Source organism: Propithecus coquereli, unplaced genomic scaffold (assembly GCF_000956105.1).
Source record: "Propithecus coquereli isolate 6110/MARCELLA unplaced genomic scaffold, Pcoq_1.0 Scaffold26, whole genome shotgun sequence".
NCBI lineage: Eukaryota > Metazoa > Chordata > Mammalia > Primates > Indriidae > Propithecus > Propithecus coquereli.
In genome coordinates, this window is record NW_012148174.1 from 2282541 (window position 1) to 2297929 (window position 15389).

The 15389-nt window shown below is 42.5% G+C and overlaps 1 protein-coding gene across 3 annotated transcripts in view; it reads left to right on the forward strand.

Moving 5' to 3' along the window:
* The window catches only part of ENOPH1 (enolase-phosphatase 1), a 15996-nt gene extending 2882 nt beyond the window's left edge, over positions 1–13114 (forward strand). For 2 of the 3 annotated variants that reach the window (XM_012647204.1, XM_012647206.1), the window contains exons 2-6: positions 2691–2792; positions 4314–4516; positions 6638–6770; positions 8801–8924; positions 12103–13114. In XM_012647204.1, coding sequence (XP_012502658.1) covers positions 2691–2792; positions 4314–4516; positions 6638–6770; positions 8801–8924; positions 12103–12242 — 702 coding nt within the window. In that variant the 3' untranslated portion in view covers positions 12243–13114. Of the gene's footprint in view, positions 1–2690; positions 2793–4035; positions 4116–4313; positions 4517–6637; positions 6771–8800; positions 8925–12102 lie in introns of those variants that run through there. The other variant, XM_012647205.1, reaches the window with a different exon arrangement.
* Positions 13115–15389: the final 2275 nt, after the last annotated feature.

Below are 15389 nucleotides of genomic sequence, written 5' to 3' on the forward strand. Positions count from 1 at the left end.
GGTTGCTGTGAGCTAGGCTGACGCCACAGCACTCACTCTACCCCGGGCAAAAGAGTGAGACTCTGTCTCAAAAAAAAAAAAAAAAAAAGTGAACCTGGTTGGGTGGCTGACACCTATAATCCCAGCACTCTGGGAGGCCAGCACCAATATTGCCTTTGTGTTGCTTAATTTTCTTGCTGAATAAGTTTTCAAATACTGTAAGTCATTTGCCCTGTGTGGTTCCCTTGGAAGGTTTTTAAAATGGTTTCTTGAAATAGTTGTACTCTAAGTATTATTCTTAGGTGGCACCTTTTATTACCCATTTTCTTCAAAGGAGATTTGAGTAAATATTGTAACAACAGCTTTATTTTTATTGATTCTATGACCTTTTTATTAAAACAACCACTTCACCGTAAAGCAAATCCATGTCTGGACTTCTAAATATTTACAAGGCACCTTCTTTAATTAGATCTTCAGAAATTTTGGGCCCTTGATGGAGCTCTTGCATTAAGGTACCATCGAGCTGTCTACGAGTAATATGAATTGCTGCTTGCATAGTGTCCCTCCAGCATGTAGTGGAATTGAATCATACTCCTTCCAAAGGCAGATACTCTAATTTAGTTCTGTAGCCTTTTCTATGTACTGCTAAACCATAACAACCCCCGAGGTGCCTGCTGAACTAAAAATCACACATTTGTTTGTAGAATCCTGAGTTTCTGCTAGCATTTTTGTCATTTCAATTCTGAAATTATCTATGAATGGATTGTAACTGAAGTTAAAACATTTATTATCACGTTATTTCTGGAATTATAAGCCTGAAAATTTTCACTGGGCAGGATTGGGCAGTAAGCACTAGCTTTAAAAAATGTTTTGGAGCATTCTGACATGGTATCATAGCACATGCCAGGCTATTTTATAGGCTTTTTTAAGAAGCAACATGAAGGCATTTTATTTATATTACACAGTAGATGCTCAATAAGTGTATGTGTTCAAACAAATAGATATGTGTGTGTTGAAAAAAATGGATAAAATCTTCACAATTTAGTTAACTGTACCATGTACGTGCTTTCATGTTATGTTTTTATGTTACATAGTAATACTTTTGCACTAAAGTAGAATAGTCTAACATGTTGACCTCAGATAATTGATATCTAGATGTTATTCCAAATTCTAGCTTCTATGTCCAGCTTTGTCATTTTATTCAGTATAGAGGGGAGTTTTTTATTTTTTTATTTTTATTATTTTTTTTGAGACAGAGTCTCACTGTGTTGCCCAGGCTAGAGTGCTGTGGCATCATCCTAGCTCACAGCAACCTCAAACTCCTGGGCTCAAGCGATCCTCCTGCCTCAGCCTCCCGAGTAGCTGGGACTACAGGCATGCGCCACCATGCCCGGCTAATTTTTTCTATATATTTTTAGTTGTCCAATTAATTTCTTTCTATTTTTTTTAGTAGAGACGAGGTCTTGCTCTTGCTCAGGCTGGTTTCGAACTCCTGAGCTCAAACAAACCGCCCGCCTCGGCCTCCCAGAGAGCTACGATGACAGGCGTGAGCCACCGCGCTCGGCCGAGGGGAGTTTTTTAGATGAGGAGAGGGGCAAACTGGATGATCAGGGCTTCTAAAGTAATCTCCAACTTCTAAAGCTTTCCCCAGAAGTTTAGAATTGGTTGAAACCATGCACCCAGTATTTCCTGGAGTTCTCTGAAAAGAGTGGCTGTGGTTTATAACTCTATTATCAGAAGTCTCTTGACACTCAGTAAGTAGGTCCCCACTAAATACTGAATGAAAGACTTGGTTGTGCTTGTGATTTATCCCCGGGAACGTCTCTGCTATCATTATATCGGTAAACTTAGGTGATTCTTGCCCAGTTTTACTGTGTGTGCTGGAGGAAAACAAGTGGTAACGTGGCAGGTGCTGTCCATAAACTGTCTCTAAATACTCTAGTGACTTTGCCCTGTATTGTCTGCCTGTATAGCAGGTGAGAATACTGAGGCTCAGTGAGGAAAAGTTATTTGAACACAGCTAGGAAAAGGCAGAGGTAGACCCCAGCTGAGAAAGAGGAATCATACTCTCAGTGCGTAGATTACTGACAGGTTATTTATTACTGAACTGTTTCGCACATCACTTTCTCAGGATGCTGTGTAGGTAGTCTGATTACCAAGGAATCATAGGGATCGGTTTTAACATTTGCCGTGCATGGACACTGTTCTTTCAGCAGATGTTCAAGTTGTATGCACAATAATACCGTGGTGTACATTGGGGATACAGCTGTGTGAGCAAGACACACTCGATCCATGCCCTCAGGGACCTTTGGTCTAGTGATCCAGTTTAGTAGTTGGCAGATCCTTCTTCTGTGAGGGGCTGGATAGTAAATATTTTAGGCTGTGCAGGCCATATATGGTCTCAGTCACAATTATTCAGCTCTGCCACTGTGACCCAAAAGTAGCCAGAGACACTGTGTGAATAAATGAGTGTGGCTGTGCCCCACTAAAACTTCATTTACAGAAATAGGCGGTGGACGGGATTTGGCCAACTCCTGGTCTGGTTCGTTTGTTTCTCGGTCTCTGTCTCGCTCGTACATCCACAGCAGCAGTTTTCAAAAAGAGTTCCATTGATGTATTCGTTACGGTTAGGGAAGGTGAGATGGTAGAGCTGGATCTTGTGCCGTTGACAAAAGCTAACTCTTTTCTTCTTTCTTTACCCTTTTGTTCAGGACATTTTATTTCCTTACATCAAGGAAAATGTTAAAGAGTATCTGCAGACGCACTGGGAAGAAGAGGAGTGCCAGCAGGATGTCAGTCTTTTGAGGAAACAGGTTGGGATGTTTCTGTTTCACATTCCCAAGCGTCTCGGAATCGAGGGTGCCTGGACACGTGGGATGTCCTCTGAGCGAGGTGTGAAATGAGGCCCCGGTTCACAGGGAGTAGAAGTTGCAGGGACTTGCCTTCTCAGGAATTCGCAGCACGTAATTAAAGAACAGATCGTGGAGTCTGTTGTCTCTAGAATGGCCTCTTTCTAGAGCTATTTAAATTGCATAAAAATATCATATTTATAAAACAGCTTTTTCGAGGTGGAACCCAAAGGTTTTGTGCAGTCTGCATTTTTTCATTACTGTCTCCAAGTGACAGCACCTCGTTTTCCACTCTCTACTGCCTGCCACCCCTCTTCAGTGCTCCTCGGTCCCCACGTCCACACTGTCCCCTCAGACTTGTCACCCCTGCACACCCCGGCCCAGCCTTCCCATTCACCCGGGTCTCATGTGCTTTGTGCTCCTCTTTTCCCTGCCAGTCTTCAGCCTGCCTGTTCCTTCATTGTGTGCTGTGGAACTCCTGCTCCTATTTTTGTTAAATTACTTCAGTGGCAAAGATCTGAGGTGGTTTGTGGAGCTAACTCACTGGCAGTTATTTTTGGTTTTTTTTTTTTTGGAGATGGAGTCTTGCTCTGTCGCCCTGGGTAGAGTGAATGCAGCAGTGTCATCTTAGCTCACTGCAACCTTAAACTCCTGGGCTCAAGCGATCCTCCTGCCTCAGCCTCCCAGGTAGTTGGGACTATGGGAATGCACCACCATGCCCGGACTAATTTTTCTATTTTTTGTAAAGACAGGGTCTGGTTCTTGCTCAGGCTGGTCTCGAACTCCTTACCTCAAGTGATCCTCCCACCTTGGCCTCCCCGAGTGCTAGGATTGCAGGCGTGAGCCACCGCGCCCAGCCCTCCCTTACCTTTGTGTTGTTGTTCTTGCCATCCTTGTTGGATCATACGTATTCCCCCATTATAGTATATAACTATATATCTCTCTCTCTTTAGAGATTGGATTGCAGTGTTACAAAGTCAGTGTTCTAAATGGCTGCTAGGATTTTTGCAAGATGTGGGCAAGCGTAGGAGACTGAATGTGAACCAACCCCGTTATTTCCCTAGCTGCTTTGCATTGAATTCCAGGCATAAATGAATTTATGAGATTTTCTTTGTTTCTTCTTCAGTTAGTTATAGTGAAGAGAAAAATGATCAAATTTAATTGAAGTCCTGGTTTGGTGACCCTAGTAAGTGAATCGACAAACCCTTATTCTACCATTATGTGCTCTGCTTTTTCATGTACAGCATGCCTCTCGGTTCAGATTTCAGCTCTGGCAATCTAGGAAAGGTAATGTGAATTTATTAATCCAGTTTCTTTCAGGAATCATTTGTATCAGCTCCAAGGTGTGCGATATTTTAATTTGTAGCAGTGCTAAGGTTAATGATAGTTGGAAGAAGTTGTTCTGCTTGGTTTTTGGGTCTCATTTTAAATGATCTTTTTTTGAGTAAGTGGAAAAACAAACTTCATGTTGTTTCTGACTTAAAGGCTGAAGAGGATGCCCACCTGGACGGGGCTGTCCCCATCCCCGAAGCGACTGGGGACGGAGCGGAGGACCTGCAGCAGATGATTCAGGCCGTGGTCGATAACGTGTGCTGGCAGATGTCTCTGGACCGAAAGACCACTGCCCTCAAACAGCTGCAGGGCCACATGTGGAGGGCGGCGTTCACAGCTGGGCGCATGAAAGCAGAGTATGTGCTCAAGTCAGTCTAAACGTTTCACCAGCCCCAAATCCGAATATGTTTTTCTAGTCCTCTCTTTCCAGTGTGAGTAGAATGATTGGTAAAATAGATTAAATCAACATTCTTTTTATTCTAACAAGTGAGTTGTTTTATTTTTTCAAAGCTGAGCTGAAGCATTTCACCCCGCTAAATTCTGTAGACCCGCATGTCTGGCTTTGTGGGATAGTTGAAAGACTTTTAGTCCCGGTTTAAGACTGCTTCCTGTAGCACTTCCTTGAACTAAGTCATGTTTGATCCTTAGCAGGCTGGTGACAGCAGTGTTAGGCTGCTTCCCAGGACTGTCAGGTACCTGCTTTTTGCTCCATTAGAGAGTGAGGGTGCTATGAGACATGTCCTGTCATTTTGGGTTTACTCGGACAATGTCAGCACTGCCGCTTTTTTCTGTGCTCTTTCGAACAACTTCCATAAATACTTCAGTCTTGGTTGTGGAGTTCCTGATAGCACTCCTGCTTAAGGAGACTCATGAGTATAGTATTGCTTAGAAATTTTTTTTTTTTTTTTGAGACAGTCTTGCTCTGTTGTCCTGGGTAGGGTACAGTGGCATCATGTAGCTCACTGCAACCTCAAACTCCTGGTTGCTCAAGTGGTCCTCCTGTGTGCCTCCTGAGTAGCTGGGACTACAGGCGCACGCCACCACGCCTGGATAATTTTTCTATTTTTAGTAGAGAGGGAGTGTCGCTCTTGCTCAGGCTGGTCTCAAACTCCTGAGCTCAAGTGACCCTCCCGCCTTGGCCTCCCAGGGTGCTAGGATTACATGCGTGACCCACTGCACCCAAGTGAGAAATTCTTAATAAGACTCTGCTGCTAAGGATTTTAGTCTGTTGCCTGACGTAAACCCTAAAATCCAAGATCGTTTCCCACTGCCCATATTTATTTCTTTTGTATTTCTGTCAAACAGATGTCATTCTTTTATTTATGTACTTTACAAGGAGCTTCTACCTTTTAAATTTCGGGATATGCCAATTATCTGGGAATATCAGCCAGTTCATATAGTAAAAGACTGAAAAAAGTGGAGCCAGGAGACTGTGGTCCTAGCCCTTTTCTTTGTCTTGGTTCCTTAATTATAAAACCAGGGCTTGGCGTAAAGGACCATAAACTGCTAAAGCATTGCTTTGGAGCAGTAACAGTCTGTGCAAATTTAACGTGAAAAAATTCTGTTTCCATGTGCACTGCAAAGTAATACACTTACAATTATGTGCCCTGGTTTTTAACATGTTGATCTCTTGCCTTCAATTAGTGCTGCATATTAAGCATATTAATACATATTCAATAGAAGGCTTCTCTGACATTTTCTAGTTAAGGTTTTAAAGATGGCTGCTTCCATAACCCAAGTTCCTGTTTTCACCCTCTATGATGTCATTTCCAACATGAATATGGAATATACTGTGAAATTGGTAAAAGACAGTGTAAGGAGTCAGAAAATCAGATACTGTTTGCAGATTGACCCTGTGAGATGGTACACGTCTCTTAACTGATCAGTTTATGTAATTTTTTTCCTATATAGTAGAACTTTAGGTTTTCTTAGTTCTTAAATGTAATTCTGTTTTCTAGCTAATCAAGGGTTTATAGCTTGGAATTCCCAAACGTTTTTTAAAAAAGTCATTTTGGGTGCAGATCTTTCTAAAAGCATTTTTATGCCTTCTCAAAGCATACTGGATGTAATTTAACCTTTTCTTGTTATTTACATCAGAGATCATATAATAGTATAGCATTATTGCTGTTTGCTCTTTTGAGTTACTTGGTAATTTAAAAAATCACTTTCTTGTGTCATCCCTTTATCTGTAATCCTCTTTTGCTGTCATTAGTGTCGCTATCTATGAAAATACTTTTAGAGGAAGGAGAGAGTAGTTTTTCTACTTTCCACCTAAAGCGTTGCTTCTCATCTGCTGTGATGTTGGAACTCTGGCAACACATTGATTAGCTTATTAGAACTACACGAGTTCACAGTCATGGAGTTGCTTCTCAGGTTACCATTTGGGTACAAATAGAGAAATGCGTGGTGTTATTTTGACTGGTTTTCATCTGGCTAGATGATGTTTCTGCATTTTAACTTGGTGGTTTTCCCCCTAGGTTCTTTGCAGATGTAGTTCCAGCAGTCAGGAAGTGGAGAGCGGCTGGAATGAAAGTGTATATCTATTCTTCAGGGAGTGTAGAGGCACAGAAACTGTTATTTGGGCATTCTACAGAGGGAGATATTCTTGAGGTAGGTTACTCGGTTTACTTTGTTTTTTGACATTGTCAAAACATGCAATAATACTTACAGGAATGTACTATAGTTATAAGCTAAATCAGCATTTAGATTAATTGTGCATTTAGATTCATATGTGCTAAGCAGGTTGTAAAGAGAAGTGGAAAAACTGGGGGTACATTATAGGGAAGGATGAAATGTCTGTGTTATCCGTTTTTGGATCAGAGGTTCTTAAACTTTGTTGTATATAAGGATCACCTGGGTAGTTTGTTAAAAATGTGGATCACTGGGCTCTGCTTTCTAGCAAATCTGAGTTGGCAGGTCTGGGGTGGGGTCAAGAATCTGTATTTAAACATCTAATAAAAAGTGATTTTGATGAGGATAGTACTAGAGTCATCTATTACATGTATGCACATACATGCTAGCATGTAAATCAACTGTCTCGCCAATATTAGAAAATCAGCAACCCAAAGGAAACTAATGGAATGCTTTTTTTGGTTGTTTAAAATTAGGTAAGAAGAAAAGGATCACTTTTAATTGTATTGCATTTATAATTTTTTCTATATGAGATTGTTAAATGAAGTTTATTCTGTGTCTTGAAAAATCAAATCAGGTAAGATGCAGAATAGTCCTAAGAAATATAGAGACTTCTTGAATGAAGCAGAGCACAAGGTGGACTCATTTGTTTATGGCTCTTTGGATAGGGACAGATTTTATTTCAGAAGAAACTGCGTTATTATATGAGAGAAGTGGGCACAGGATTAAACACAGCGATGAGTTAGGTCATTTACACATTTCTTGTACATGAGAAAATTCCTGCTGGGCCCTCTGTGTGACTGTCCCTGCACCCCCTAGAGGACGGGGCTGTCAGTGGACGAGGGGATACAGGTAGGGCTTCAGAAAGAAGTGCTGACTGACCAGTACAGGCTGCACTTAGTGACAGGCAGTAGGTAACTTGGCCAGATAATTTTTAAAAAAAATTTATCGAGCCCCTACCCTGTACAAAGAACACTTTGGCTTTGGAGGTTGTCGTATTCTAATTTTAGTACTTTGTTACTGTTCATTTATTTCTAAATTAAATATTAAAATAAATAATGAAACTCCTTAATCATTGGTGACTGTTCTCTGAATACAGATATAACTTCTTTTCCGCTCTCTGTGATGAAACTGGCAATAAGGTGATAATAGACAGGACATCATACTCAGAGTCTGCTCATAATTTTATTCTCCAGTTACCAAGTGAAGCAAACTGAGAGAGAAAGAAAATATGCAAAATCAATCTTAACTTCTTGAAAGTGAAAAAAAAATGTAATATTGCCTAAATTTATCTTTGAGTGTTCATTAGGCTTGTTTTTAGTTTGTGAAAAGGTCTGAAAACATTCAAGAGATCATGTCAGAATAGGTGATCCTAAATATGGGCTTATTTTAATAACTGTTGGTTAAATTTGCAAGTTACAAATTTTACTCCATTTATTTCCAAGAGGGTGAGGACATTTGATAATACTAACTCTACAGTAGAATTTCAAAATGTTTTAATTAGAAAATGAAAGTTTTTGAAAAGCTTATTAATGAGACAAGTTGGAGAAATCTTTTCATTCTAGGATCAAAAGAACAATGTTCAGAACTTTTCGTCGGGAATAAAACTCAGTCCAATAAGTAGTTCGAGTGAAAACAGTATTTTAAGGATAAAATGTGGGGCATGTATATTTTAAACGATTTTGGATATAAAGTGAATGCTCATGAAATCCAAGTAGATCATAAAATCATCTTGTATATGAATGCTAATGAAATCCAAGTAGGTTATAAAATGACCTTATATATGTTGAGCTGGTTGTTTTTTTCTTCCAAAGGTTTATTGCTATGAAATTTTCATATTTACTTTTTGTAGGCTCTATAACGTTCTCTACTGAGTCGTTTTCAGTAAGTGTTTATTCAGTGAACGAAGTCACTGATCATCCCGTATTTCAGAGAACAGGGATGCGAGGCAGAGAGGTTCTGTGTATTGCAAGTGTGTTTGTATCGTCTTTCCTCTTCTCCTTGTTCAGCTTGTCGATGGTCACTTTGACACTAAGATTGGACACAAAGTGGAGAGTGAGAGTTACCGAAAGATCGCAGACAGCATTGGGTGCGCAACCAGCAACATTTTGTTTCTGACAGACGTTACTCCAGGTGAGTAGTTGAACTTACGTGCTCCGGGACAGGAGCTGAGCCCGGTACTGCAAACACATTGCTTCTTTAAAGAAAGTTTGTGTGGGAATTCTTGAAAAATAAAAGTTTTATAAAAAGAAACAGTGACCCACCTCCCTCTCCATTTACCAGCCCTTGGGGGTTCTGTGTGGGGAAGTGACATTGGAAAGACTAATTCTCTTTTTATCTACTTAGCCGTGGTTTCCCACCCATCACGCTGTGTGCACACGTACATACTGATGACGTGGGAAAATAACAAAGGAAGATCAGGTGGGATCGTCGTAGGAAGGAGCGTGTGGGCAGGAGTATTAGGGCAGGCGATGGGTCGTTAGGGACAGTGGAGTCACGGTGGACCTGCCCCAGATGCGTTTAACAGCAGTGAGATACTCTGTGCACACCCGGCAAAAACAAAAAACAGAGAAAGAGAGCTGTAAATAGTTTAAGCACGTTTTGCCCATTATTCCGTTGGTGAGCTGCGAGTAGGGGCCTCATCCCTGCCTTCCCTTGGATGGTCTCTGCTCCCCATCTCAGGCTTGGTGGTATACGATTCACCTAGTTAAAGACATGCGTATTTTTTGCCCAGCATGGCCCTGTTTAGTATACACAGTACGTTAGCATATACATCATTAAACTTTAAGGGTTGAATGCCCAAAATAGTATATACATACTGTGCTTTATTGCCAATATAAATTACTTCAAGAGTAGTTTTGATCGAAAGGAAAACACATACCTGAGCATCTGTGTGAGCGTGAGCGCCCGCTGGAGAGTCGCAGAAGAGGGTAGTGAGTGAGGAAGCAAGAAGCAGGTGAGGCGCTGGAGGTGCTGGGGAAGGTGTTCAGTTCTTACCTGAAGCCAGCCCTGGTTTGTGAGGAGCTCCTGAACTCCCCCACCTGCTTCCAGCTTGTGATTATGGGACCGTTCTCAAAGTTTGTGTGTCGCCCAGTGAGCCTACCGTTGGTATGTTTTGTAATTTCACTTGTATTTGAGGGCATTTCTCTTTATTTGTGTTTGTTTTATTCTGCTGTGGATTTTAAGTTTCTCTGGGACTGTGGTCACTCCTTCTGTTTACCCCCAGAGCAGGGACTTGTGTGCTGTGCAGCTGCTCTCGCCGAGCTCCGTCCCTGAGGCAGGCTGGGAAGGGGATTAGGGGAAGGGGGCCGGGGGAGGAGTTGGCTTCCCGTGACCCCTGGGCCTCTCGGAGGCAGCTTCTGCAGTCTGTAGGTGAGACCCTCTCTCCAGCCCCTGCTGTGCGTCGCCACAGAGTAGGTCGCTTCCACTCACTGGGATTCTCAAAGGTGGGGCCAAAGGGACATCCAGGTTTCTGGTGAAGGTGTCTAACCTGAAGAGTGGTGTGTTTGAGCTGTATTCTTTCTCTTCTGCTGACCCTTAAGCTTTTGGTCATCGCGATAGGCAAGCAGGAGTTGTAAGTATATAAGTAGTTTTTTTTAATTAATTAACATAGATCATCTAACGCCTGAAGAACTTACAATAACATTTCCCAGAAAAACAGAGGTAGAGTAGGCTTAATTTTACCTGACATACAGTAGATATTCAGTAATTAATGATATCTTTGTTTAATTTCAGTCCTTGGTAAACTTAGACTAGCATGTTTAATCCAGGTAGACGTTACCAAGTCACAGCTACTTACTATCTTGAGGTTTGCAAATGCAGCATGTTCGATGGGGAGCAGCCCCTGTCCTGCATGTCCTGGCTCGAGTCAGCGTCAGAGTCCACGTGTCTCTACAAACTGTCAGCTCATTTTTTCTGCTTTCCGGAAGGCTTTACGTTCACATACGTGATTGCACTAGAGGAGAGAGACACACACAGGTACCGACATGCTGCCGGGTAGCCAGGCCATCGAAATGTGCTGTCACTGAGCTGTAGCCTTAACAACCGCCGTTTCGCCTGGTTTCTGCTTTGGTCTATGAACGTACTGCAGATGTTTGCTTATCGTGTTTCTGTGTGGAAACCTTTTACTGAGTTGAAGCTACAGTACACCCTTGAGTGACTTTGGGGGCTCAGCGGTAGGGCGGGGAGGTTGCTTTACTGCCCGTATGCGGTAGGGACGTGCCATCAGTCTCTGTGAAGAATGATAATTTGAAGAGCTTTTACTGTGTTTTGCTCGTTATGGAAAGGAAACAGGACTTGTCCTGGTGAGTTGAGATGTTTCATCTGTGAATTGCTTTTCTTTAATCATTCATGTAAAGGAGGCTTTTGGGGATGAAAATGTGTAGTTTGCCTTATATTAATTTCCCTAGCACTTTTCATGGTAAGTTTCTGCAGGCTTAGAATTAAGGATCTGCTTTGTGCCTGGCGCTCCCCTCAAAGTCGGCCAATTCTGGAATTGAATGCTGGCTCAACCCGTGAGCCCCAGACCCTTGCTCTGTCCCCAGCCTTTTGACTGTGTTGATAATTACAACCCCTGCCCTAAGACCACTTACAGTTTCTTCATATTCTTTTCTTCAGCCACTTATTTTTTGCATTTGGCATCATAGTACATGTATACTTTCAGGACTTTTTCTTTTCACTTAAGCCATTTCCTTAGGTTGCAGTACCAGAAATTATTCCTGACTTTGGAGAATAGAAATAATCCCCAAGTTGGCCTCAAAATGAAATTGGCTCCCATTGAGTTCTCCAGAAGGAGGTTTTATTCCTGTCCCTTACCTCTGCCATCCCCACACTTGATGAGGCAATAGGGCTGGAGCTTGGGTCATGTGTAGCTGGGGTGAGGCACCCCCACTACCCAGCCTGCCTGCCTTGCGCTTTCCTGTCATCTCGGGTCCTGTGTTTCAGTACCGTGTGCCCAGACTTCCACTGCCGAGGCCGAACGGAAGACTAAACGGATGTCTCAAATGATGCCCAAGTATGAAAGAGAACTGGGAGACCCTTTCCCCTTGGAGGAAAGGAGAAGGATCCTGGGTTTTGAGTCAACGAGTTTTAATTAAGTGCCTCATTGTTACCCCAACAGACCAATCAGATGCTTAAGGACAAAGCTTGCTCCATGGCTGTGTGGGGCAGAAGCCCGAACATGGAACAGCCACTAGCTGGTGCCAGGTCCCCCGCGGATTGTGATGGCTCAGCTTGGCCAAGATCTTGGGCTGCCAGTCAAGATGAAAACTGTGCTTAAGTCACTTTCTGACACACACTGTGGTTTTCGCAGAGGCCAGCGCTGCGGAGGCGGCGGACGTGCGCGTGGCCGTGGTGCTGAGACCCGGCAACGCGGGGCTGACGGACGACGAGAAGACGCACTACAGCCTCATCACGTCCTTCAGCGACCTGTGCCTGCCCTCCTCGCCCTAGGGCGGCGCCCCGACTCAGAGCTGTCCCCTGGCGCCTAGTTCTGTTCTAGTGGTACAAGTAACTCACTTAAGAAATGCACCTGTGTACACATGTGCATGCAAGTCTAGATGTGTGTGTGCTCACATTAACCTCCACACGAGTGAGGAGAAGTCTCAGTTCACTGAAAACAACTTACGTAAAGATGCTTTATATGTAGACACTGTTTGAAACAGTACTCTAACCCGTACTGAGGGCGACGTGTAGTTGCTAGAAGAAATTGCTAAAATACAGATCTAATGTGTTACGTTTATCAAGTCATGTACCAAAAAGGAAAGCTAGTTTTGAGAAATTATTCAGAAGCCTTGTTTTAAAAACTGAAATTGTCTCAAAGACTTATTTCTGATAGTAATTAGAAATAGGTCTGATATAGCCCCTGTTTAATTGTAAGTTAGAAACGACAGTAGCTCCTTTTCATATTTGTCTCCCTGTATATACAAGGCAAAAGGTATTTGTTCCTGCTTCAAAAGAGAGCAAAATCGGGAAAGAGTGCTCACTAGAGTCTTGATCAGTCAAGTGTCTGGTACTTAAGAAGAAACTTGCTGACGATTGCGGCACCCACAGCAAGCAGTCGCCTTACCAGGGACAGAGGTGCACCCATTAACTGGCTGAAATAGAGATGTGGTTCTTAGTGTTTAACAAAACAGTCCTAATTCTGCTGGTTATCATTATAGATGTTATAGTTGCCTTTCTAACTACTACTTAGCACAGTTCGAGAATATATGTTAATTGCCATTTACTATTAATAAAAAAAGATTTTACTGAAGTCAGTTCATAAGATCAAGAAGAGCCCTAATATGTAATATTTTCCTCTGAAATGGATGTGAGAAATGTAAATTTTATAACAGCATTATTCTGATCAAGTTGTAATACAGTGTCATGCCAATTTCATGTTGTGATTAATAAAAGCATTTTCTTCTTCACCCAGTTTTATATAGGTTCCAGAACTGTGCCACATACTGCCATAGCAAAAGAGGAACTGAGGCTGAGGAGAGACTGAAAAAAATAAGAATATTGTTTTAGTTTTTGCCGTAATCATGTGTGTAGCGAATGTGTGTTTTAATGGCGTGCCAGCGGGAATTGAGTTGCGTGTCTGTGTAAGGCGACTATTTCATCTGGATAGTGAGCGTTCAGGATATGAGTGGGGTTTCTTAGATATTTGAGAATCCTAATATTTGAGGTATATAAGGTAATGTTTGAAGGAGACAGTTATTCTCTTAATCAAGAAAAACTAATGAATCCTGGAGGCATAATTTTAGGAATGCTTCGAATAAGGAAAAGGAAGTCTTGCAAATATGAGAGGACAAGGGGTGTATTTTTTGTTGATGATTTTGATCTTCTAGTAGCTAATGAAGAAATTAATGACTATGAAATATGTAAGTAAAAAAAAGGAAGTGAATGTACGTAAATCTTAGAAATGGGAGTAATTTCTAAATGATAGCAAAACCACAAATGGTAATACAAAGACGAACTTCATACATTTTTTGGAAAAGCTCATGGGCAGATGACAGAAAAGGATGTCTCTTAATGATAGTAAAGAAGCAATTGGAGAAGTAAGGAAGAAATGAGAGAAAATTGTGTACTAGGATCTAAAATTAGAAAGGAATTTAAGGAAAAGAAAGCACTTGGTGTGTAGCCCACAGAGAATTGAGGTGGAGGGGCATTTACTGTCCACGGTGAAAAGGGTGTCAGGAAAACTGTAGTTCACACTGAAGAATGAGGACAGAAAATAGATAGATTCAGGAGTTGAGAGGAAGTTGAAATAGCAGATCCAGTCTGTGGAAGTGCGGTACGAAAGGAAGGGAAGAACATGGTGAGTGGAATATTTCTTAGATCCTGATACGGATTCATTCACAATTAAATATGATGGAGAAGGGTCTCCGGAAGAACTTGAAAGATAAAGTAGATTGGTTATGAGGGAGGGAAAATGCCCCGGAAAGTGGGTAGGGATACACAGTGTAGACATGTACTGGAACATCACGTCGCACCCCATAAATCCATAGTTACGTGTCACTCAAATTTAAGAAAAGGAAGTGGGTAGTGAGGTAGGAGGTGAATGAATCCAGATGGAAGAGGAGGCGGAAAAAAACCTCTGGAACTTCCAAAAAGAGAAAAAAGGCACTCAGTTTTGTCAGGCTCTTGCTTGCAGAGAATATGGGGGAAGAAGGCCTCTTAAAGTTGTGGTTCTTTTTTTTTATTCCTGGTTATTAATTCAAATCTTCTACCTCAGTTCTCTTTCCCACAGATGGCACTGATTTCCAATTTTGCATCAAAACACAAGCTGGTTTTTTAGAAGAGAAGCCTCAGACAAAAAGGGTTCTCAAATTTTATCAGCGTTCCTGGAGTAGCAGGGATTCCCGTTTGGCGATACGGAGGGCCGGCCTTAGTGGCTGAGCCTAACTGGTGTGGGCTTCAGAGTTGCACCGGGAAACGCTGAAGGCCACTGGCCTGTTGCCAGGACGATGCCCAGCAGCCTTTGCCCAGCAGATGGTGCTGTTTCTCCAGACTTGACAAAGCGCGAGGCCGCCCGATGCAGCAGGTGGAGCTAAGAGGCAGCATTAAGAGAGGAAAGGCTGACACCACGGCACTCTACTCCAGGCAACAGAATTGTGAATTGCGTTCTAAGCGTGGTGGGGAGCCACTGGGCAACTTGGAGCAGATGATGACATGAGCAATTTATGTATTTAAGGAGTTCTTGGGTGGAGAGTGGACCGTAGGCCAGCAAGACTGGGCAGCAAGATGAGTTAGGTCTGTCAGGGTTGAGTGTTGCAGGCGGAAATCAGGAGGAGTAGGAGGTTCGCAGATGAGTGGAAGAACTGGAGGAAGAGCACTCGGGAACTACCAGTGGACTGTGGAGTTGGGCGATACCCCGCAGGGGTTAGGTTAGTTCAGGAAGCTGCCGCCATGGATTGCCGCTGCTACCCACGCCCACGACGCTGGCCAGATACGAAATACCAGGCCCAGGTGCGACTTCTCCGGATGCTCGCATGTCTGTGACCTTGTTTACCAATAGCAGTAGCAGTGGGAAGATTGCCTCCGTCTTGCTTCTCTTGACAGACTTTGTGCTAGTGCATTTTTTTTTTTTTGAGGCAGAGTCTTACTCTGTTGCCC